Source organism: Lolium rigidum, chromosome 3, assembly GCF_022539505.1.
Source record: "Lolium rigidum isolate FL_2022 chromosome 3, APGP_CSIRO_Lrig_0.1, whole genome shotgun sequence".
NCBI classification, from domain to species: domain Eukaryota; kingdom Viridiplantae; phylum Streptophyta; class Magnoliopsida; order Poales; family Poaceae; genus Lolium; species Lolium rigidum.
In genome coordinates, this window is record NC_061510.1 from 89,223,181 (window position 1) to 89,247,627 (window position 24,447).

General features: G+C 45.2%; 2 protein-coding genes across 2 annotated transcripts in view; both read right to left on the reverse strand.

Annotated features, from left to right (window-relative positions):
• Positions 1-15,315: 15,315 nt before the first annotated feature.
• On the reverse strand, positions 15,316-19,735 carry LOC124697419 (factor of DNA methylation 1-like). The gene is made up of 6 exons (XM_047230013.1): positions 19,623-19,735; positions 18,586-19,056; positions 17,426-17,774; positions 16,560-17,188; positions 16,114-16,329; positions 15,316-15,850 (listed from the first exon to the last, which is right to left on the reverse strand). The coding sequence occupies exons 2-6, from the start codon at positions 19,051-19,053 to the stop codon at positions 15,626-15,628; spliced, it is 1,887 nt and encodes a 628-aa protein (XP_047085969.1). The 5' UTR covers positions 19,054-19,056; positions 19,623-19,735; the 3' UTR covers positions 15,316-15,625.
• Positions 19,736-23,685: 3,950 nt separating this feature from the next.
• LOC124695158 (RNA demethylase ALKBH10B-like) overlaps positions 23,686-24,447 on the reverse strand; it is a 6,323-nt gene continuing 5,561 nt past the window's right edge. Inside the window, exon 8 of the mRNA XM_047228045.1 lies at positions 23,686-24,352. Coding sequence (XP_047084001.1) covers positions 23,686-24,352 — 667 coding nt within the window. The remainder of the gene's footprint in view (positions 24,353-24,447) is intronic.

The window sequence follows — 24,447 nt, forward strand, 5'->3', positions numbered from 1 at the left end:
AGACACAACATAAAAGTAAAAGATTGACCCTTCGCCGAGGGAAGCAGGGATTAACATGCGCTAGAGCTTTTCATTTTTATAAATCAGGAGTAAAATTATTTTGAGAGGTGTTTGTTGTTGTCAACGAATGGTAATGGGTACACTAACTACCTCGCCAACCGGACTTTCAAGAGCGGCTCCCATGAATTATTGCATATTTATTTGGCACTCCTTCCAACCTTTCTTGCACAAACCATGGCTAACCGAATCCTCGGGTGCCCGCCAACAATCTCATACCATGAAGGAGTGCCTTTTTATTTTAGTTTTATTATGATGATGACACTCCCCCCAACCTTTGCTTACACAAGCCATGGCTAACCGAATCCTTCGGGTGCCGTCCATCAATCACAAACCATGGAGGAGTGTCTATTTAAGTTTAATTAATTCGGGATGGAATCCCATTGCCGCTCTTTTTGCAAAATTATTGGATAAGCGGATGTGCCACTATTCCATATGAGAGTCCGTCAAAAGTAAATGACAAGGTTGAAAGCTAAACACCACATACTTCCTCATGAGCTATGAAACATTAACACAAATTAAGAAGCATTTTGAAGATTTTAAAGGTAGCGCATGAGAACTTACTTGGAATGGTTTGAAATGCCATGCATAGGTATTTATGGTGGACACTCTGGAATGACTTGGTTTTCATGTGTTTGGAGGCACGAGCAGCGTTCCCGCTCAGTACAAGTGTAGGCTAGCAATAGACTAGGGAGCGACAAATCAAGAGAGCAGTAACTGTCATAATCATGCTTGCGGCAAAATAAATTAACAGAGGCATAAAAAGTGATACAAGAACTCTGAAGCAATATAGATCATCGAGGCTTAATTGACTTTTTGTTCAGTCATATGCATGCGTGAGCATGTGCCAAGTCGATATAAATGAATTATTCAGAGGAGGATACCACAATGCCATACTTACTTATGAATAAAACAATGCAAGCAAACATCCATGACATGCTACTCATATTAATAGATTGGAGCTAAACATGAGAGATCATAAACTACTAGACTTTCTCAAATAACATATACCTCACATGAACCAACTAAGCATGCTCACATGGATGAGTATATGTACAAAAATGAAAACAAATAGAGTTCATACCAGCCTCTCACCACAATCGGATTGTCGTAGATCGTCATTATTGCCTTTTCACTTGTGTAGCTTGGATAATATGAAATGAAAACCACGCTCCAGCCACCGAAGACCATTGAACTCATGATGAACTTTACAAACCAAAGAAGAACAGCAAATATTTTTGGTGTTTTCAAATTTGAGAATAAGAACAAAAGGAAACAAGCAAACAAAGCAAAATCTTTTGGGTTTTCTTATAGCAAACTAGCAATAGCAAATAAAGCGAAACAAATGCAAGAAACCAAAGCAAACAAATGGTGAAAAGAAACAACAGAAATATTTTTGGTCTTTTTGTGTTTTGGAAAGGAACAAAGCAAAAACAAGAAATAGCAAACTAAAAGAAACACAGAAAAGCGAGATGGCAGAAATCTGCCAAAACCCGACAGCAGTACAGAAATCGATTTTTACAAAAATCTTACGTTGCTCAGTTCAAAAAGTGTTCAACTAATGAAAGTTAGATAACAACCTGGGGAACCTGCACAAAAATTTTCAGCTTAAAATGACACTCTGGCTATGTTTGCACGAATTTTTACGGTAACAGTCCAGAATCTGTTTTCAGGCAGCACTTCCCCAAATATCATCTTCCTCTCATTAGAAAACCACTCAAACGAACAAAGCAAGTATGTGCAAGTATCCAGCAACCATAATATGCAAAGAATGAGTGATGCCGGTATACCTCCCCCAAGCTTAGGCTTTTGACTCTTCTTGATCACATTATATCACCCTTCTCTCTTGACCCTTGAAAACTTCTGCCACACCAAACTTCTCATAAACTTCATTAGAGGGGTTAGTACTCAAAAACTTGAATCCACCTTGGTCCTGTAGTGACACATTGCAAGAACTCAATAAAACATTAGCTACAGCTCTCGACGTCTAGAAAGCCTTGCTTAAAGTCCGCAAAAGACAATGCAAAAAACAGAGACAGAATCTGCCAAAACAGAACAGCCAGTAAAGACGAATTTTAAACAGGTACTTCCGTTGCTCAAATCAGAAAACTCAAAACTAACGAAAGTTGCGTACATATCTGAGGAACACGCACGTAAATTGGCATATTTTTCTGAGTTACCTACAGAGAAAACAGCCCAGATTCGTGACAGATAGAAATCTGTTTCTGCGCAGAAATCCAAATCTAGCATCAACCTTCTATTAGAGACTTTACTTGGCACAATAATGCAATAAAATAAAGATACAAAAGTATTGCTACAGTAAGTAAAACAAGTGGAAGAAGAAAGAAATGTTGTTTACCTCCTCTATGCATATAAAAAGTATTTGTTAACAAGGTTGATCAAGTCTTGCCACCAAATAAATTTTACATAGCATAAGAAGAAATAAACCTCAAATCAATCATGTTACCTTGAATTGTATTGATATGGATCCAATCACAAGAGTTTGATATTCTTCTTTAGGCTCATATATTGGACAATCGATAGTTCCAACTTTGATAGTTCTCACATTAGAAATAGTATTAACTCCACATGCTTTTTCAATCCTCTTGGGAAAATAGACGGTGTGCTCCCTATCATCAACATTGAAAGTAACCTTTCCTTTATTGCAATCAATAACAGCCCCTGCGGTGTTAAGAAAAGGTCTCCCAAGAATAATAGACATATTATCATCTTCGAGCATTTCCAATACAACAAAATCAGTTAATATCAAGCGGTTAGTAGTAACTTGAACGGGAACATTCTCACATATACCAACAGGAATAGCGAGTAGATTTATCAGCCATTTGCAAAGATATATCGAGTAGGTATCAACTTATCTAAGTAAAGTCTCTTATAAAGAGAAAAAGGCATAACACTAACACCGGCTCCCAAGTCACATAGAGCAGTTTTAACATAATTATTCTTAATAGAACAAGGAATAGTAGGTATACCTGGGTCGCCCAACTTCTTTGGAACTTTGCCATTGAAAGAGTAATTGGCAAGCATGGTGGAAATTTCCTCATTGGGGATTTTCCTTTTGTTAGTAACAATATCTTTCATATACTTTGAATAAGGAGGCAATTTAATAGCATCGGTCAAAGGGATTTGCAAGAATAAAGGTTTCATCCAATCACAAAATTTATTATAGTGTTCTTCTTCCTTTGATTTTAGTTTCTTAGCAGGAAAAGGCATTTGCTTTTGCACCCAAGGTTATCTTTCATTACCATGTTTCTCAGCAATAAAATCTTCTTTAGTATACTTTTTATTTTTAGCATGCTTTTCGAGGTTCTTCTTCAACCTCTTCTTTATCAGGAGTATCATTCTTATCATTATCTTTATCATTATCATGTTCATTACCACTTTCGGTTTCAGCATCGAAATAGAAATACTATTAGGATCATTAACAGGTTCGAGAGGATTCTACAACATTTTTATGTTTCTTCTTCTTTTTCTTAGAAGGAGCACTAGGTTCAGTGCGTTGAGAATCTTGTTCAACTTTTTTGGGATGTCCTTCAGGATATAGAGGATCCTGAGTAGAAACACCACCTCTAGTTGTTACTTCATAAGCATGTTTTTCTTTAGAATTATTTCCCAACAAGTCATTTTGCACTTTAGTGAGTTGATCAATTTGAGTTTGAACCATATGAAAATGTTTAACAAGCATCTTAACATCATTGGAGGTTCTCTCCACAATATCATGCAATTCACTAATAGCTCGAGAATTTACCATTAAATGATTCTCTACTCTCATATTAAAATTTTCTTGCTTAACAATATAATTATCAAACTCATCTAAGCATTGTGCAGGAGGTTTTGAATACGGAATATCTTCTCTAGTAAAGCGTTGAAGGGAGTTTACCTCAATCATGGATGAAGGGGAAATTGTCTCACATATATCTTCTATGGGAGGTAGATTCTTCACATCTTCAGATTTAATACCTTTCTCCTTGAGAGACTTCTTGGCTTCCCTCATATCTTCATCATTCAATTTAATCATACCCCTCTTCTTCAATATCGGCGTTGGAGTTGGTTCAGGCGTAGTCCAATCATCATGATTCCGGCCTATTTTAGCCAATAATTCTTCAGCTTCGTCCGGAGTTCTTTTCACGAAAACACAACCAGCACAACTATCCGGGTATGCCCTAGACTCAATGGTTAGTCCACTATAAAATATATCAAGTAAATCATGCTTTTCCAAATCATGGTCGAGCCGAGCTCTAATAAGAGAGCAAAATCTCGCCCAAGCCTCGAGCAATTTCTCTACATCTTCTTGGTCAAAATTATAAACTCTCTGCAAAGCAACATGTTGAGCACTAGCAGGAAAGTATTTCCGGAAGAAAACATCAAGCAATTCTTTTGGACTTTTAATAGAACTAGGTGGCAAACTATTATACCAAGTTTTAGCGTCATCCTTTAATGAGAATGGAAAAATTTTAGCAACAAAATAAGTACGCATCTTAACATCATCGAGAAAACAAGCTACTCGGAGTAGATAACTCAATCATGTGTTCAACAACACTTTCTTTTTCAGTACCACAAAAGGGTGTTTTCTCAACAATAGCTATATGAGATAGATCAAGAGAAAAATCATAATCTTTATCCTTAATGTTTATAGGAGATGTGGCAAATTTAGGATCGGGAGACAGTTTATATCTAACGAGCATGTTCACGCAAGCAACTTTTTAATCTTTCTTGCATCGGTAGTAGCATTGCATTTTTCAATAAAATCATCATCAAGTTCCACATAATCCTCATCAAGATCATCACTAGAGTAATCAAGTTCAGGTGAATTAACGGGTGTAGTAACATCAGGAGTTTCGGTATTTTCAATTTGTCTAGACCTAGCAATTGTAGCATCTAGAAAAGTTCCCAATGAACCACTATCATCAAGCACGAGCGAAGCATCATCAATATTATGAGAGTTTTCAGATTCAGCGGACGTACCGAGCATTTGAAGCATGTGGCGGTGAAACAAGTTTATCAATCACGAGATGGTGAATCAAGAGCAGCGAGAGGTACTCGAGTTGTACCTTTTCTTGTAGTGGATGGTAATATGGCGACCTTAGTATCGCGAGTTTTACCCATGATGGAGAATTTGCAGTGAACAATATCAATCCAAGTGAACTTCTAAATAAAGCTATGCTCCCCGGCAACGGCGCCAGAAAATAGTCTTGATGACCCACAAGTATAGGGGATCGCAACAGTCTTCGAGGGAAGTAAAACCCAATTTATTGATTCGACACAAGGGGAGACAAAGAACACTTGAAAGCCTTAACAACGGAGTTGTCAATTCAGCTGCACTGGAAACAGACTTGCTCGCAAGAGTTTATCGATAGTAACAATGTTATAGCGATAGCGATAGTGAAATAACAACGGCGAAGTAACAAAGACAGCGAGTAGTGATTTTAGTAAACAGCAGGATTAAAATACCGTAGGCACGGGGACGGATGACGGGCGTTGCATGGATGAGAGAAACTCATGTAACAATCATAGCGGGGCATTTGCGGATAATAATAAAACGGTATCCAAGTACTAAGCAATCAATAGGCATGTGTTCCAATTATAGTCGTACGTGCTCGCAATGAGAAACTTGCACAACATCTTTTGTCCTACCAGCCGGTGGCAGCCGGGCCTCAAGGGAAACTACTGGATATTAAGGTACTCCTTTTAATATAGTACCGGAGCAAAGCATTAACACTCCGTGAACACATGTGATCCTCACGTCACTACCATCCCCTCCGGTTGTCCCGATTCTTGTCACTTCGGGGCCATTGGTTCCGGACAGCGACATGTGTATACAACTTGCAGGTAAGATCATAAACAATGAATATCATGATGAAATAATAACATGTTCAGATCTGAGATCATGGCACTCGGGCCCGAGTGACAAGCATTAAGCATAACAAGTTGCAACAATATCATCAAAGTACCAATTACGGACACTAGGCACTATGCCCTAACAATCTTATGCTATTACATGACCAATCTCATCCAATCCCTACCATCCCCTTCGGCCTACAGCGGGGGAATTACTCACACATGGATGGGGGAAATATGGCTGGTCGATGGAGAGGCGTTGGCGGTGATGATGGCGATGATCTCCTCCAATTCCCCGTCCCGGCGGAGTGCCAGAACGGAGACTTCTGGCTCCCGAGACGGAGTTTCGCGATGTGGCGGCGTTACGGAGGGTTTACGGCGACTTCGACTTCTCTCCGTGCGTTTTTAGGTCGAGGCGAATAAGTAGTCCGAAGGAGGGCATCGGAGGCCAGCCGAGGGGCCACACCATAGGGCCGCGCGGGCCCCCCAGGCCGCGCCGCCCTATGGTGTGGGGCCCTCGGGCCTCCACTTCGATTTGTCCTTCCGGCTCCGTCATTATTTTGGGAAAATAGGGCCTTTCGTCAAAATCCCGAGGTTTTTCCCGAAAGTTGGATTTCCGCACATAAACGAGACACTAGAACAGGTTCGCCGAAAACAGCGTTAGTCCGTGTTAGTTGCATCCAAAATACACAAATTAGAGGCAAAACAATAGCAAAAGTGTTCGGGAAAGTAGATACGTTTTGGACGTATCAGTGCCCTCTGTGCAGTTCCACCCGTCAGATTAATGGTAACGGTAAGGCCTCTGACCTGATGGCAACCCTCCCGTCCGAGCGTCTGCGAGGGGTTTCAAACTACAGAGAGGAGAAAACTGAGGAAAAAACTAACGAGCTGGGGAAAACTGAGCACAACTAAGGACCCAAGGGCACGAAAATAGAAATCCCAAAGAAGAAAGATTGGAGTATACAAATACAATCGAAAGAATTTTCATTGTACATCTTCGAGCTATACATAACTCGTCATGTACTCCCATCGGGAGATCAAGATATTATGTCATCATATTAATCGAGTAAATACACTATTCCAGCAGCCGACAAAGGCACTCAACAATATATTCTCTGAGCGCATCCACCGCGGTAAAATCTCTGAATGCCGTAATATTTTACGAAGGTAAGTCCCCGAGATCCGTCCTGTGTAGCGTGATATCGTACCCGAATGCGCTCTACTGCTTTATCCGCGTCAACAAACACGAAGAAAAATCCTAGCGGACACGTTAGGTACTCGATAAAATATGACTGGAATTCGGTTCACGATAAGTCCTTAAGCGGCGCGTGTCGATTACGCCAGTATCCCGAGTTCAAGTCCATGGACTTGAGCTTGAAGTAGGTTTATGCGGATTTTTCACAAGAGCAGTTAACTGGTTCCTGATCCGTCAGATGAACCAGCCTCATTTACCAACATCCCTGTACAAAATAGATGATAAACAGAAATATTCGACTCAACATTATGTAAAGATATGATCTGACTGTGCATTGGAGATTTTGCTTGATTCTACGATTCAAACAAAATCTCGGGGGCTACTGACTTCGGCATCCCCAATGGGCCTGCCGAATAAGGTACCCGAGGATATTTGGAGGCCTACGACCCGAAGCTTTCAAGGTCCGGAAGCCCAGTAAACATCGATATAGAAGATAAAGCTAGATTAGGAACAAAGAGTCATGTAATTATACAGGAATGACTCAAATAGTCTCCCGGAGTTTGTAACTTGTACGATACGAAAGTTTCGGTTCTACCTCTTATATAAAGTGGATCCGAAGGAGAAAGAGAGGATCGGATCCATTGTCAACATAACCCTAGTTTTTCATAGTCGGGAATCTTTTTCGGCTGAACCTTCGAGATCTACTTGCCCTCTACTTTCTACGAAAACCCAAGTCTACAATCTGTAGGCATTGACAAGTTAATCCCTTGTCACCTGTAGCAAACTAGTTTTTGTTTTAACATTTTTTTATAACTTTACTTTTAAAAATTTTGCTATGAAGATTTTTTTCATAATAGTATACAATTCTTGTAAGTCAGGTGATAGATTTTGTTGCAATACTTAGTACGACTCGGATCTGCCCTGGGGTGGCATTTTTAATTTTGTTAATACATTTTCTTTTTGTTGCAACCGTCTGTGACTTCTGGAAATATTGTTGGATTTGTAGCAATAAAAATTATTGTTCAGCCACTTTTATGTAGCAATTTTTTTGAAATTTATAGCGATGTTTTTGTTGTAGTAGTATAATTATTTGTAGCAATAAGGGAGTAACTAATCTTGAGTTTAATGGGAGATCATTGAATTTCAGTCCCTTCGTCTACATAAAAATATCGGTTATATTTGTCTAGATTGAGATGTATCTATACATAAGAAAGTATCTAGATACATTTAAATTTAGGTAAACTTATGATATTATTCTTTTATGGACAGAGGTTGTAGAAGATATACTAGCATATTATGCTACCTCCGTCCCGAAGCTTAAGGCTTATAGTATTATTTTTAGAAAGACAAACTATATCAAATTTGACTAATTTTTTACGAAAAAATATTAACATGCAAAATACAAAACTAAAATAATTAGTTATATAATGAGATATATTTTCGTATTATATCTACAAAATATTATATTTATTAATAGATTGTTCTAAAATTTTGGTCAAAGTTTACTTGGTTTGACTTTTTTTAAAAAAATAAGCCTTAACATTTAGGATTGAGGTAGTAGTAACTAATGGTTAACATGTAGCACGAAGCAATCTAAAGATTTGGGTGTTTGACTTGTTGCAATTCATGGACGTTTTTATCCAAGGCAATATTAAAACTTATAGCTAGCGTGATTTACGCAATTACATATGCTACGAGTTGACCGGGAATTAAGCTGAGATTTAGAATTAGAAAACCATCACTTGGAAAAACGAAAAACTCTCTTTGTATCCGCCAAATAAAAGAAAATGGCTTGCTATCAACCGACCGATCGAAGCGCAAGAGATCGGTCGTGTTGATGCAGCGCATGTGGCCTTCCTTCCAACACGTTGTTTCACATGTTCGCTGTTTTCCGGTGCTTTTTCGTGAGCGGGGCTATTATAATTAGCTAGGCATAGCATCTACTCCCTCCGTCCTTAAAAAAAGTGGACGTTTAGCTCCAAATTTTATCCACAAAAAAGTGTACTTCTAACCCAATTCACATTAAATTAGCAAAACTTACTTCCCTCTCTCATGGTACAGAAATCAAATCCAATAATATTAGCACACATTCTTCTTATTTTTTACATGCACTTAGCTTATTGGAGATGAAATAATTAGAAAAGAGTGAGATATTGATTTGCATTTTTCCAACGTATTTTCCACCCTAATTCATAATTTATCTTAAAAAACTTGCATATACACTTGTTCGTGGATGGATGGAGTACGCTGCTAGCTAGCACGCAAGCTCGGGCTAGCTAGGCATATCATGCATGGACGCTACTAGCTAGCATGTAGGATTATGTAGGCTTAGGCGCTTACCTAGATTTTCCTAATGTATGGGTTGTTACCATTGCTCTATTTTTACCTGCTCTCTTTTATTTGCTACTTTTGCTCTATTTTTGATCGCTCGCCGCGGTATTATTTGGTCAGCCCCGTCCCTATCATTCTACCCCCGAGTCTACATTTGTGACGTCGTTTGGTTTCTCCGAGCGATTTCGGGAATAAGCATGGGGTGGTCGGATCTAGCGCCTACGGCCCTCCGGCGAGTACGTGGCTACAATGGACAATAGTACAACTAAGTTTCCCCCGTAATTTTTTTGATGTTGCATAGGTTTGTTAATTTTGTAACAGACACAAATGTACATTGTAGCCAAAGCACACGTTGTAATATTTAACTCGGTGTATGCCACAAATTTATGTTTACCCTAGATCATTCGATGTGGCATTAGTTATTTAAAAATATAGCATGCTGGTATAAACTTTGTTGGAAAAGCACACACCAAATGTTGTAAAGGTCTACTACAAGTTGAAAACTATCAACTAAACCATTTTAACACTTTTTTTGTTGTAATCATCTATAACTTTTGTTAAAATAGATAGTGATTTTCATTGCAACTAGATATGTAGCAAATTTGTTATTTCTTAAACAGTTTTTCGTAGCCACAAACACATGTTATTTTGTTGTAATAGTTTGCGATCTTTGTTGTAAAATGCCTGTAGCAGACTAGTTTCTGTTTAAACATTTTTTTATAACTACTTTTTAAAATTTTGCTATGAAGATTTCGTTGCAATAGTAACAAAGTCAGGTGATAGATTTTGTTGCAATACTTAGTATGACTAGGATCTGTCCTAGGGTGGCTTTTTTAATTTTGTAAATACATGTTATCTTTGCTGCAACCGTTTGTGACTTGTGCAAATATTGTTGGATTTATAGCAATAAAAATATTGTTCAGCCACTTTTTGTAGCAATTTTTTTAAAATTTATAGCGATGTTTTTCTTGTAGTAGTATTATTATTTTATGCACCAGTTGAAATTTTTTTATTGTGATATTCTCTGTCTTGGCTGAATTTGGAAGCAGCTTGTTCGGATATAGAAATAGGAGAGAGAGATCGCAACAGATCATGGTGGGCGCCACAAAGTTGACTAAGAGCATCTCCAGTCGCGTCCCCCAAACCGTCCCCCAAACCGCGCCGGATTGAGCGTTTGGGGGACGTGTTTCGTTCGTGCCGCGTTTGGGGGACGTCGCTCCCCAGTCGCGTCCCCCAAACAAAATTTCGCAAATTTTAAACTTAACTAGATTCGATTAGATTCGTCCAAATTTACATAGATTCGAACGAAATTTGACTAACTTTAAAACTAAACCTAATCTAGAACCGCTTGCGGCGGCCGGAGGCGTCGTAGTACCGCCGGAAGTTGTACATCTCGTCGGTGACGACCTCCTCGCTTGCCGCGCTCGTCGACGGGCTCGTCCACGGGCTCGTCCTTCACTCAAGCCGCTTGGTCCTGCCTCGCCGTCGTCGGTGAGGTCCACCGACGGCTTGCCGGAGTCGAGGATGGACATGGCGATCGCCGCGTCCAGGTCGCCCTCCGGGCGTCCTTGTCGTCCATGGACGCCATGAACGCCGCCCGCAGCCCTGGGCGGTCCTCGGGGTCGTCGCTGCGGCGATGAGCCGCCGCTGCCGCTCGTGCTCCGCCGCCAGCGCCGCCTGCGACGCTTCCTCCGGCTCCTCCTTCACCTCCGGCTTCGGGATGAGGAGGGCGTCGCCGCGCCTCCCTTGCTGCCGCCCGCTGCCGCTGCCGCCACGCCTTGTGTTGACGGGCGTCGCCGGCTCCTCCTTGACCTCCCGTTTGGGGACGGTGTAGGGCGCCGACCGGTACGACGAGGACGGCGTATATCGCGCCGGTCCCGAGGAAGAAGAGTGCGAGGAGGACGAGTACGTCGTCCTCCTCGGCTGCCATTGAGGAGACGGCGGCGGCGACGACGGCATCTCCAGCCCGCGGGCGCCGTTGCGGATGCCGCGGATGACGTTCTCGAGGGTGCGCCCGGAACGCCCCGAACAGGGCGCGGCCGTCCTTGTTCCGAGCCGTTGGGGCCGCCGACGAGCCCGTCGGTGCCTGTGCATCTCGACGTCGTACTTGGCCTTGAAGTACGTCGTCCACCAGGCGTCGTTGTTCTCGACCGCCCACGTCGGATCCCTCCGCTCCTCCGCGGTGAGTTGAGCCCGCCGGGCCATGACGGCGTCCCACCATTGGTCCGTGCGCGGCTTCGGCGGCGGCGGAACGCCAATGCCGTTCACGGCCATCCTCCAGCCGCCGGCGCTTGGTAGCCGCATGTCCGGCGGGACCGGATACGGGCGCGGTACGGCGCCCACGCCTCCGCCACGGTGAGGCTGCCGCGTCCGGCCGTTCGCCGCGGCGATCTTGCGGGAGGACGACATTTTTTGAGCGGCGAGGAGAGGATCCGGGAGGGGAGGCGGCGGCGACGAGAAGGATGAGCGGCGCTAGCCGCGGGCGCCTTAAACAGCGGCGGCGCGCGGGTGGTTGCACGCAACAACTCCGGCGCGGACGGCCACGCGGCCATGCACGACGAGACGCGTCCCTGCGTCGCTCGGGAAAACGAGGGACGCCATTAACGTCGCTTGACCAAAGGTAGGCGACGGGGTTTTAGCCTTCCGTGCCGCCGACGCGTCGGCCCCGCCACTCCCCGCCTCGCTTGCGTTGTGTCCGGCGTCCCGGAGCGTCCCCGTGGGACGGGGACGGGCTCGGGCGCCGGACACCGTATCGGGCCGCGCCGGACAAAAATGGGCTTTGGGGGACGCGGCTGGAACGTTTTTTTTGTCCGGCGCGCCCCAAATCGCTTTGAGGGACGGTTTGGGGGACGCGACTGGAGATGCTCTAAAACCCCCAGCTCAGGCCACCTTCCCTTCACTAGTGTGAACAGCACCTGCGTCACAAAGACTTTTTAGCGTAGTAGTAGCATGCACAAGCAGCTAGTAGCCTGCAGGACCTACTAGCGAGCTACTGCAAGAAGCGTTAATGCATGGGGAGTGAGATCAGGTGACATGCACCTTTTGCATGTCATCGTGTGACATGCGGCTTAAAGCCAAATTTAAACTTTGCGAAAAAATCTGAAAAAAATAATGCATGTTCATAGCACATATTAAGACAACGCCTAAAATTTTCAGATCAAAATTTGAAACATACGTCGAGAAACAAAAAAAAGAAATCTGTCATGAATAGTTCCCGAATTCAAATCTGAATTTCTCTGAGACTATTCACATCTGAGTTTTTCTTTTTTTGTTTCTCGACGTATGTTTCAAATTTTGATCTGAAATTGTTAGAGATTATCTTAATATGTGCTGTGAACATGCATTATTTTTTTCAGATTTTTTCGCAAAGTTTAAATTTGGCTTTAGGCCGCATGTCACACGGTGACATGCAAAAGGTGCATGTCACCTGATCTCACTCCAATGCATGGCAGCGCAGCAGGGAGCAGATGAAAGCGACGTTACGGGAGGCTAATTCTTGACCATCCGATTTGGCGAAACGGACCGCAGGCGGAATCCGTCGGCCGATGCTGCTGTGGAAGTGGACATAGATTTGACTCGGATGCTGCTCACAAGTCACAATACACTCACGCAGGCAGGGAGGCAGCCAATCTTTTTGAACAAGCCAGGAAACCAATCGAGGTTGCAGCAAATCCAAGAATCGCCGTCCGGGATGTCGCCGCAGACGGTAGCTAGAAGGAAGCGCAAAGGCGCCTCCCTGGCACCGCTCGCTCCCAGCAAGCGCCCGGCGCGGGCAAGCGATGGCTGGGCATCCCTGCCCACCGACATTGTCGATCTCGTCCTCCGCCGGATCCTAGCCGGCGGCGACGACATTGTGGACTACATCGCCTTCCGCGGCGTGTGCTTCAACTGGCGCGCCTGCACTCCCTCGCCGCGCGACCCCACTCTACGGGACCCGCGCCTCCGGCCGCGCGGCTGGGTGGCGCTGTGCGACGGCGACGCGGTCCGCCCGGACGACGCCTGCGAGATCCCCTTCTTCAACACGCGCACGGCTAGGCGCATCCGCGTTCACCTGCCGGAGCTCCGGCGCCACAGGATCCTGGGCTTCACCGACGGCCTCGTCATCCTCCTCCACCTGAGCACCACCGCGGTCCGCGTGCTCCACCCCTTCACGCGCGTCGCCGTCGATCTCCCGCCCCTCGCCCGCGTGTTCCGCGAGATGGGGCGATGGAAGGAACACAGGCTCAATATGAGGGCCGTGGTATGCGGCGCGAACTCGGCCAACTCCATCGCCGTGGTGGTCGGGTTCCCGTGGAAGGTGGTCGCCGCGGAGCCAGATGATACAGACTGGAAGGCGATCAATCGAAGCCGTGATGTTTGGAGGATGTTTGATGTTTGGAGCATGTTGTCGTTCCAAGGAAAAGTCTACGGCACCTTGTCGCCTTCGAGAGAGATCGTGCAGCTATATCCACCACCGCTCGGCGGCGGCGGCGGCAACGACGACTCTCAGCTGGTGGTTATTGCTCAAATTCCAAACATGTTCGGCGACCACATCCATTTCTGCCGGCCTTTCCTGGTGGAGTCTGGTGAACGAATGCTGGTCGCCGACCGGTATCCACCTGCTGAATTAGGAGGAGTAGGCTACAGGCTCTATGAAGTGCACTTGCGAAGCGGCGGTGGCGGCACCGGCGAGCTGATTCCGGTCAAGTGCCTGGGTGATCGCGCGCTGTTCCTCAACACGGATTGCTGCCTCTCTGTTTCTGCGAGGGACCTCCCTTCTCTGATGGGCAACTCCATCTACTTCTCTCTAAAAAACGGAAGCCCTCTCGTGCTGCACTCGCTGACAACTGGACTGTCCGAGGACTTGGCGGAGCACTGCCAGATACACAACATGGTGGATAGGATCCGCCCCTCCGTGCGCCCCTTCACCATTGCTGATCATCTTCTCACATACTGTCATCATAGTGAGTGGTAAGTTTTACTGCTCAGTTTCATCTACGCACGCAGTACTGACTACTGAATTTATGTGTTTTGAATCCTGATGGCCTTCTCTTCCAAAACATGTGTAGGGCTCAAGGACTCATGTTTCACGAGTACCACCATATACCTGAATCTTTCAAGGAGCTGAGGGAGAGCATCCGGGCAAATATTTCAAAACTGCGCATGCCGCCGCGCAGCAAAAGACAGTGAATTAGTTAAATCCTACCAGGGGTAACGTGATACAGCTAGTACTACCTATTACTTCTACTGTATTTGAAGCATATTCCATGGAACTGTAAGGAATTATTCGGGATCCCAAAAAAAGTTCCCAGTACTGCGTTTACTAAGTAGGTATTGGATGGAATTATCCCACAAATCTTCCTATTTTTGTCTAGATTAAAAACTTTCCACCATAGGAGAGTATTGAGGTGGAAGTGTAGTTGAGGAGATTGACAGAATTCATAAAATCCTTTGTCGTCCCAAACCCCTGGGTGGAAATACCCTAGAGGTAAAAGGCCTTTAAGGCCCGACATGGCTAACTAGAGAAACCCAATGACAGGAACGACTGAATCACATCAACAACTGGGATAATCAAACATCAGATAGCTGAACAAGGCGGCACAGGCACAAACACTTTGAATTTCACAAGGAAATCAGGACCAAGTGAACACCAAGAGCGAAGAGACAAAAAAACCAAGACACGAACACATATGCCATAAGTGGACGAGGTCAAGAGTTCATTCGCAACACCAACACTAACTGCACGAGAACCATTACCATGATATAAAGATTAACAGAACAAGCACAACAGAGATGACCAGGTTAAACTTTTTAGCCTGTAATTCTACCAAGTGGCCTTTTCCAACAAAAAAGAAAAGCATTTTAACACATGAAAACTACGCCTACAAGTCCATCATTCAGGTACCCCTTTATACAAGAATCCCATGGCCAGGAAATTCACATATACAGAGATAGAAGGGGCAGTAAGCACTCTGAAATTAGTACTAGTGTCCATGCAAATAGTACAGCAGGAGAATCTAGCTATCCTCTACCAACTGAAAGGAGATCACGGTTAATCTAGTTGCATGGTCAGTAAGGACCGGTAAACCACTATGAAGCTCTAAATAATCCACTAGTGCTAAAATCATATCATGTCTAGCTTAAGGTGGAACTACTACTAGTTTTAGGAAAGCAAAAGCAGCACATGGATCCTGCATCCACATGGGCTCAGCGCTTCCTCTTATATATCTGCCACTGTTTCATGATAAACTGGACGGCTTCTCCTAGTTTTGCTTCCCGGCCATCCTTATAGTTCCACAACACCGGCTCAACATAGCGACCACTGGGGTTGTAATCATTGATCTCAAGCAGCGCCTTTGTTACTGAAGTGTATATTTCTTCACCGTGCTCTTTTAACTTCCGAAGCTTATCATCATCCTCACAGAGAATTTCCTACATCAGATAATGCATGCACTGTCAAATGGAATCAGAGATATGTCGGCAAGACTTATAAAAAGATGTAAATGCTGACACAGCTAAAGGTGCTACAAGGAAGCAACCAGAGCTAGAAAATAAGGAATATTACTACATGTCAATTAACTCTGTAATAAGCTATAGCAATATGAAACTATGATGTAGAGGCCCGGGTAATAAAGCTTCCTTTTCTTAAAAAAAATATATATATGTCAAGGGAATAGTAGGGAGATTCTCATTACCGTAGGTTCACCATCAACTTTGACCACCTTAAAAGGGTACCACATTGGGTTTGTGATTTCGGCTTGCCAACTTGAACAAAGAGACGCAGCAGAAATGTGTGCATCCTCCTGTGATAAATCTTGTCTGCAATTTGCAAATACTTTTGCGTCAAGCTCGCCCATCCTTTTGACACCTATATTTGCTCGTCCATTTGTAAACTTCTGCAACCGTAAGCCCTGAAAAACAAGCAGATGATCGATCAGTATGAAAACTAATGATGATATAGTGATGATGCCAAAGTATCACAGGAACATGTGAGAGATTGCTGGAACAGATTGATCAGAAGGAGAATTAGTGATTATACTGAAAAACGGTGCAAAAGTATGAAATATTTGCCAGTCATTGTTGAAACGAATCAGTCACAATGACAGTGAAGGAAAATAGAAGGTACTAGTTGCTCATTTACATCTATTAGCTGCTTCCGGACATCTTGCAACTCATTGTTGCTTCTTATTTCCTTGGTTGTCAGAACATTGTTGAGTAAATCCAGTGCTTCCTGGTTTTCTTTAATGCATTGCAACTCTTCACTGCTATTTCTTTCCTTAGCAGCCAGAGCCTGATTCAGCGTCTCCATTGCGTGCATCTCATCCTGTAACTGTGATAGTCGCTCAGTAAAATCTACCAGCTGTTTTCGAACATGCTGCAACTCATCGTTGCTTTTTGCTTCCTTGGAAATAAGAGCCTGGTTGAGTGACTCCATCGCATGCATCTCCTGGTGCAACTTTTCCTTGTCCCGTTCAAGGTTCCTCCTATCATAGTCATACTGCCTAGCTAGCTCGTCAAGCTTCTTGGCTTGAACCTCCATAAACCTAGCCTCAAGCTGGTTCGACCTAGTGTCAAGCATCTTGGATTTCGCTTCAATCTCCGTAGACGGCTCCTCAAGCTGGTTGGACCTAGTGTCGAACAGGTTGCATCTTGCTTCAAAAACTTCCATCTTGGACTTCACTGTGTGCATCTCCGCCTGTAAATGTGCTATTTGCTTGCTCGCATCTATCAGCTTTTTCCGAGCTTCCAGCAATTCATCGTTCCCTTTTCCTGTAAATGGTGTTGTCGGCATTAGTTTCAGAAGGCGCATTATCTGCAGCTTCTAGAAGTGAAAAAACAAGGTTGTAAGTGCAATAGTTAGATCTGAAGCAAGGCAAGAAAAACAGATAATACTACAAACACAAAGCTAGCGGTGTAGGATTGGGCAGTGGTTGAGCCAGGTCTCACTGGGTAGAAGAAGACTGAAACATGGTGGTATTGTATCATAATTTTCCTGGTGTCTTGTACCTTGATCTAGGTTGGTTTGAGCTGAAGCAGGTGCTAAGGGTATATCTGGCATCTGGTTTTGGACCTCATGTTCGTATTGGATGGCATCTTTCCAGAACCGCGTTTCAGGTGTTGCTTTTGAAGCACTACATTCAGCTTGGTGAAGGTTTGAAACATCGACAGCCCTGGGCGACAACGCAAAGGAAGGAGTAGGTGTGGTATGGTCCTTGATAGCAGTGAGGAGATCATGAGCAAACTCAGACATGCTGGTACCATATTTTTTTGTCAACATTGCTGTGGGTTCTTGAATTTCTGTAGCCCATAATTGCGCATGCCTCTCGAAAATGGGGGTAAGGAAATCTGGAAGCTCCTGAGTAATAAAAGGTGAAAAATGAGATGAGGACGCATTGCGTCCAGTGTAGGAAGCATAAATAATAAATAACTAGTAAATTTGCCGGCGTTGCTATGGACATGGTCCACTATCACAATAGCAAAGCTTTGCCCACACTTTTTCAAGAAGCACAAAAAAATTGATCTGATCATATTATCTTGCACATTTTCTATCAACTATCGAGCACACACCGTAAGATCAACCATCATCTTTCCCTCATATAACCCCTCTCCTCTCGTTTCAACATTGTGCACTTTCATATTTTCACATCCGAAGTATCACCACCATGGTCCACTTCTCTTTTTAAACCAGTTCACCTAATATTTTTTATGTGGAGGCTACAACAGCCGATAAAACCTTTCGCCGGATAGCCGATGGGTTAAGTAAGCAACAAATTAGTAGACCTTATTTCCAGTTCAGCTTGACCGTGCAATCACCAAGCAATAAATAGGCATACATGTCAAACTCCCTCCATTCTAATGAATAAGGCCTATAAATTTAATAAAAGTCAACCTCCTCGAATATGTGCAACTAAATCAAGACAGGACCACTGCGGGCCTGTATCCTACCAGTATGTGTTAACCATAAGTAGAGGCCATATTTACCTTCACTTTAACTGTAAAGCTTGGAAGAAACTAAATCTGACGCAGAGTGAAAAAAAAACCTTTCGGTCAAAAATCTAAAATAATTTCATTTCTCTATCCAGATGAACCAAGTTGACACAACAGTAGAAATGCCTCAAAGGGTAAGAAATATATGTTGATACATTCAATATAACTTATTGGTATACCTTAAAGGTAGATGCACTAAGTTCTTCCTCTGTTGCGATATATGCAGGGTTCACCATCGCAATTGATTCTTTGCATGGTGTGTTGCGCCTAAACTCCCGGTTAGCTACAATTTGTTCTAATCTTGCTTTCTTTTGTTCTGGCTGCATATTTGCATATTTCTGCCTTTTTTGCACGCATTGTTTTTTCCTTTGTCCTGCCTCTAAATCTGCATATTTCTTTGTCCCTTTATTTTTTTTCTTTTGCTTATAAGCTTCACGGCGTATTTTCAGTATTTCCTGCTTTTCTTCATCACCCATCTGTGCATACCGCTCTCTATCTCTTTTCCTTCTTTGTTCCTTGACATCTATGAATTGAGATTGCCATCCAAATGGCTTGCCTGCAAAACCACTTGATGCCGAACCTTTTGCTTTTTTAAGAGGTTGGTTATCAAAATCCTCAACAATGGTTGATTCAACATTCTGATCCATTTTCTGCAATCACAAAATGAAATAAATATAAACAACCAAACTACCGTGAAGTTCACAAGAAGTAAACAGAAAACTTGTTTTTTCTTATCACGAACAGTAGCTACCCGTAAGATACTATCATTCCTAATCACCCGTGAACCTGTGTCATATTTCTGAGACATGAGATTCTTCTTTAAAAAACTAACCGGTTAGCCATTCTCAATATTTTGAGAATCTTAGCCATGTTTCAAACATATTGATCTCTGTGTCATATTTCTGAATAAACAGTAGTGCGGTTGTCAGTAAGCAAACTGAAACATGGCTAAGATTCTCGACAATATTTATACGTATTGGAAGCATACATTTTTGAACATGTGAAAACCCAAATTCCTGCCACCAAATGTAGGAGTGACATACTCTCGTTTTTTCAATCTAGGGAAACTATTTTCATCCATCAATACTTCAAATCTGATGGCATGCGAGATCGGCGGAATTTAGGCAAAACAAAATGTAGGAAAGAAAAGTTGCAATCACTGAGTTGCTTGCATTGCGCGGCTGAAAGAGATAAGCAATGCGATCTGATTTGATACCTAGGTGAGGCGAGGACGAACTTCCGCCCGTGCTGCCGTCAATAACGAACGGCGAAGCGAGAAAATCCAGACGACGGTGGCTGCTCTCCGTCGCTCCTTCCGGCCTCCTTGTGGCCCTCCGGCCCAACCCGGACGGCGGTCAGTGATGGGATGCTCGGCCGTTAGCGTGGGGTGGCGCCCCAGCGTGGTCGAACGGGGGCCTTAGTGGGGCGAGTCTGGGGCGGCGGAGTTGATCGGCAGCTCCGCGGCGGCGTGGTGGTTCGAGGGGAGAAAGGAAGGGGAATGGGGAACAGCCTATACTCACACTCCCACACTGTTGAGTGAGTAAAAGTTCGCATTAGAAATCGACTGCTAGTGTGTTCGTGTCGGGTGTACCCTCACATTTGCGACATGATTTATGTATGATCAGGTTACTAAATACTACTGCGAGCTAAGTTGGTTTTGATCAGCATTTCAACATGGATCCTTCCGTCCTTCGTGGTGGCGTCACCCTTCCGTGGGGAAGAACTAGTACTGGTACAAGCCTACAAGTTGACCGCCTTCAGTTTCCAATTAAGTGTTTCATATTTGTCTAAACTTTTATGTATTTACACACTGACATCAATAAAGTTGAGACGCTTATTTTGAAACAGTGGAAGTACCTCATACTACCCGTCTTCAGCCGATGCTATCTAGGGCGCCGTTTGGTAGGCTATGAGCCCTTTGCCTCGCATCGGCCAACAAAAACCGTTTAGTTGCCTGTAAGAACTCCGTGTTGTGGTCTAACCGGTTTTCAAAGCACCTCTGGAACAGGCCCTGGAGAAACGCCTGAACCGGAAATTTCCAGTGGGCATGCCCCGTTATCGTGTCATTTTGCACGCCATCGTACGGTTGCACGCGTGGAGAAGCGCGGGAGACACCGCGTTGTTTTGGTCCTCGCTCCCCACTTCCAAGCACCAGTTCCCTCCTTCTCTCTCCCCATTCACTCCTCTCACTGACAGTCACCACCATGTTGCATCAACCGCCGCCCATGTCCTCCTCGCCTCTGCCGCCGCCTTCCGCTCCAGCGCCGACGGATCCAGTCGTCCGGCCGATGCCCACGAGGTCGAACGAGGCGCTCCTGCGCATCGTCCGCGAGTACGAGGCTGGAGGTCGCGACTCGGCTGCGCAGATCGATGTCGGTCGTGTGCCGGTGTCGAATCGGTCGTCGCCGTTCGCGAGTATGAGGCCCGCCGGCATGGCAACTCGCAGCGCGGCCGTCGTCGCTCTTCAAGCCGCCGGGATTCCACCGGCGGATCCCTCGACAATGGGGGGTTTTGCCCCCTCCCCACTAGGGTTTCCATCGGCGAGGGCGGCCGCAATGGTGGCAGGTGCACCGGGATTCAGCAGGGAGATGGAGCCCCCGCCGGGGTTCGCGTCGACCCCGATGCAGGCGCCAATGCCTTGGAGCATGCCGCGTCCGTCTGCTGCGAATGGCGTGCCGCGCACCGCGCCGCCGCCGTTCGGCCTACCACGTGCTCGACGGCAGTCGACAGCTCCATCGGCGCCCCGCTTCACGACCTACGCTCCGGCTCCGGCTCCGCCTCCTCCTCCACCAGGATTTGGAGTGCAACCTCCTCGAGGACCTACCGGCGTGTATGCGTGTCCTCCTCCGACGAGACTGGGCCGCTCTCGCTCCACCCAATCGTAAGTACTCTCAATCGCCTCCTCCTCCGCTTGTTTAGATCGATTAGATGACATTGTAGATCACATAGTTGTCCGGCCGCTCAGATCGATGTGAATGTAGATAGGATTCATGGCAATGTGCTTGAGTGCTTGATATTAGCATTGGCATTGTCCATTGTTCATGATAGTGGTTGAAGTTGGTCATGCCAAGCTCAAGCACCATGATGGACTTGACAATGTCAAGTCAATGACTGTGCTTGAGCTTGGCATTGCCCATGACAGTGCTTGTGCTTGGCATTGCCAAGCTCAAGCACCATGATGGATTTTGATAGTGTTTGTGCTTGGCATTGCCATTGTCCATGACAGTGCTTGTGCTTGGCATCGCCATCATGGACTTGATCTTGTCATTGCCATTGGACCTCAGCAAAGACAAGTATCGCTAACTCTTTGCATTGTCATTGCATCTGCAGAACCGGTCCTTCCTGGAATTGTTCGCGGAAGGGCCCATACTGGACGGAAGGGACATGGCCGTCCGGGTGCAGCTTCGTGACCCCAATAAAGCGTTCATGGAAGCCACAGGTAGATCACCGCGCCAAGGGTTCACGCCGGCCGTCCCGCTGACCTGGGGCACACTCCTAGGCAGCGGCTATCGGCGTTCTTCGTGCAGGTGGAGAGCTCGGACCTCCTTGCCCTCGCTGTGCTGCCCTACATGCAGCAGCTCCTAATCACCAAGTACAAGCTGAAGAACAATGGCCCGCTGATGAAGGTGTGCTTGTACATGGGTCAGCGGTGCAAGTGGAAGGTGCAACTCCAGTGGATGGGCCAGCGCGTCGGCTTCATCAAGTCCTGGAGGGAGTTCGCCGCCAGGCTTTTACTCCGTGTCGACGATACGATCTTCTTTACCTCTCAGGATGACGGCTTCAAGGTCGACGTCTTCAGGAAGGAGACTTCCTGCTCCAGCATCTTCGGCTGCAAGAGGCATCGCGAGGACCCTTATGTTGATCCTTGCCGTTAAGGTGTTGCTGCTTGATTGTTGTCTCTGCTTATGTCTGATTGTCACCGTCAGTAGTTGTGTTGGCCTCTAGGAGGTTGTTAAACACTTGCTTTTGTGTATATGTGACTGTAATGTTAGCATGTAGAGGCTGTTGAACATTGCTTTTGCACCTGGGTAGTCTGCCCCCAAGTTTAGGTAGGCGTCTTACCACTCTGACGCTAGATTAGGTACTAAGTACTCTGTTATGTTCGTTAACTGTGTGCTGTGATTATGATCGTGTTTGAGCTCTTTTGTGTGCCGTTATGTGATGGTAAGATTACCATATTTGAATGTGGTGAGGAGAAGGCTTGCCTGAGAGCCCAAAATGGCAACCAAACACATGTAGTAGGTTCTGTTTATAGGGGCGAGTTTGGTAGGCTGGGCTGGATTACCGCACCACTAGCGTAGCGAGACGGGTGCCTTTGCACGCCGTAAACGGGTCATGGATAATTTGGCCCATCGTTTGATAGTCTGTGTTGCATCGACCAGAACACAAGTGCGGATTATTTGGATGCCTGGATACAACGTTCCATCTTTGTTTAGCGACAATAGTTGTTTCGTCAACCAGGTTGTTGACAGAATAGAGAGCCGTTGACAAGAGCGAGCCAAACCTTCACTTCGAATCTCTGCACCTGTCATGGCTAACTGCTAGAGAAACACGAGGTGACCCGTAGACAAGAGCGACTGAATCAGGTCAACCACTGTGAGCATAAAAACCATACGGACGAACATTCAGTTCCACAGAGGAGTCAGATCCAAGTGTACACCAAGATACAAGAGACAAGAGAAACCGAAGACAAGCATATACCATGGGAACGGCCACCGCGCCACCAAATGTCGTGCTGAAGTCAAGAGTTTAGCAACAGTTCACATCTACAACGCGTGCACCTTGCCAAGAGTAACCAATCAGCGGAGGAACATTTCCTATTCACCATCTCTTAGCTGACTATATAACACATGAAGGAATATGCATATGCAGCAAACGAGCACCATTACACCAAGATAAGATTGACATAACAAGCACCACAGAGATGACCATTCCCATAATCATAGCAGGTGACAAGTTAACGCAGCAAGATATATCCAGTTTTGCTACACAGCAGCTACAAAATTAAGACGGCGTTCAGTCTTTTAGACAACTCGACGTCAAGGTGCTTGCAATGGATGAGAGTTGCCAGTGAAGGCCTAGGTCGAGCTCAATTTGCTCCAGTGAATGTCTATTCTTTTTCTCTTCGAATTCCTGCAATCACGATCTGAAAACTTGAAGTTTCCTCAGCTCATCTTTCTGATTTCCTCTATGTACTATACCTCCTTTCTACTTGGCAAGGGCACCTGGCTCAGCCTTGCTGTTCCCAGCCTTCTTCATACCACCCATTCTGCTGCTGCTCACTTATGAACAGCTGACTTCTCATCCACTAAGCCGCAGCCACCATTAGAGCTCCCATTGCACTCTGGTTTTGCCTCGACTGTATCAGGCCTTTTACTTGTTGCCGTGCTCCTTGGAGAAGCATTACCATTAGCCATCTCCGCATGAGCATGTGAAGCTTGGATCATCTGATGAGGCGGCAACAGTTGGTGACCTGATCCAGGAGGAAGAAAGACCCCTGTACCTGGAACAGGCAAACGTGGTGGGGCTGGCCTTGGGGCAGCTTCTGGAATCCAAGCTGGTGCTGAATTTTGCAATTGAACAGCTGCTGGGAAAGGTATGGCTGCGGCAGCAACAGGAGCAGGTGCTACAAAGAGTGGCTGCATTCCATCGGATGGAGGGATGTGGAGAGGTCCAGCCATTGGTGCTGGAAGTACACTGCTGGCGGGGGCATATCCAAAGTGCTTAGGACTAGGGGAATGTGGCCTCATGTTAGCTGGCCTTGATGGTGGACCCCAGGGCATAGGAGGAGGTGCTAATGTGGGAGTGACTCGTGCAGCACTTTCTGATGAAACAAGTTTTCTTGGCACAGACTTCCCAAAAGTCAGTAAGATTCGCTGCTTGTGTGTAGCAGGAATAGATCGCTTGGCTACATCAGCACTTCTCCCTTGCAACACTAAAAGAGACCTGCAATTCAGAAAAACTGTTTAGTGTCACAACTCACAACTAATATGGAACGGAGGGAGTAATTACTAATGGGTTAGTGCCTATTATCTTCAGTT

What these genes read in the sequence shown, in the direction of transcription:
- LOC124697419 (XM_047230013.1), bottom strand. Translation starts at nt 19,053, where the DNA reads ATGGATCAGAATGTTGAATCAACCATTGTTGAGGATTTTGATAACCAA. An exon ending in TTAGTGCATCTACCTTTAAG is followed by an intron (nt 17,775 to 18,585) that starts GTATACCAATAA and finishes TTTATTACTCAG; the next exon opens with GAGCTTCCAGATTTCCTTAC. An exon ending in TCCGGAAGCAGCTAATAGAT is followed by an intron (nt 16,330 to 16,559) that starts GTAAATGAGCAA and finishes CTTGTTTTTCAG; the next exon opens with GGCTTACGGTTGCAGAAGTT.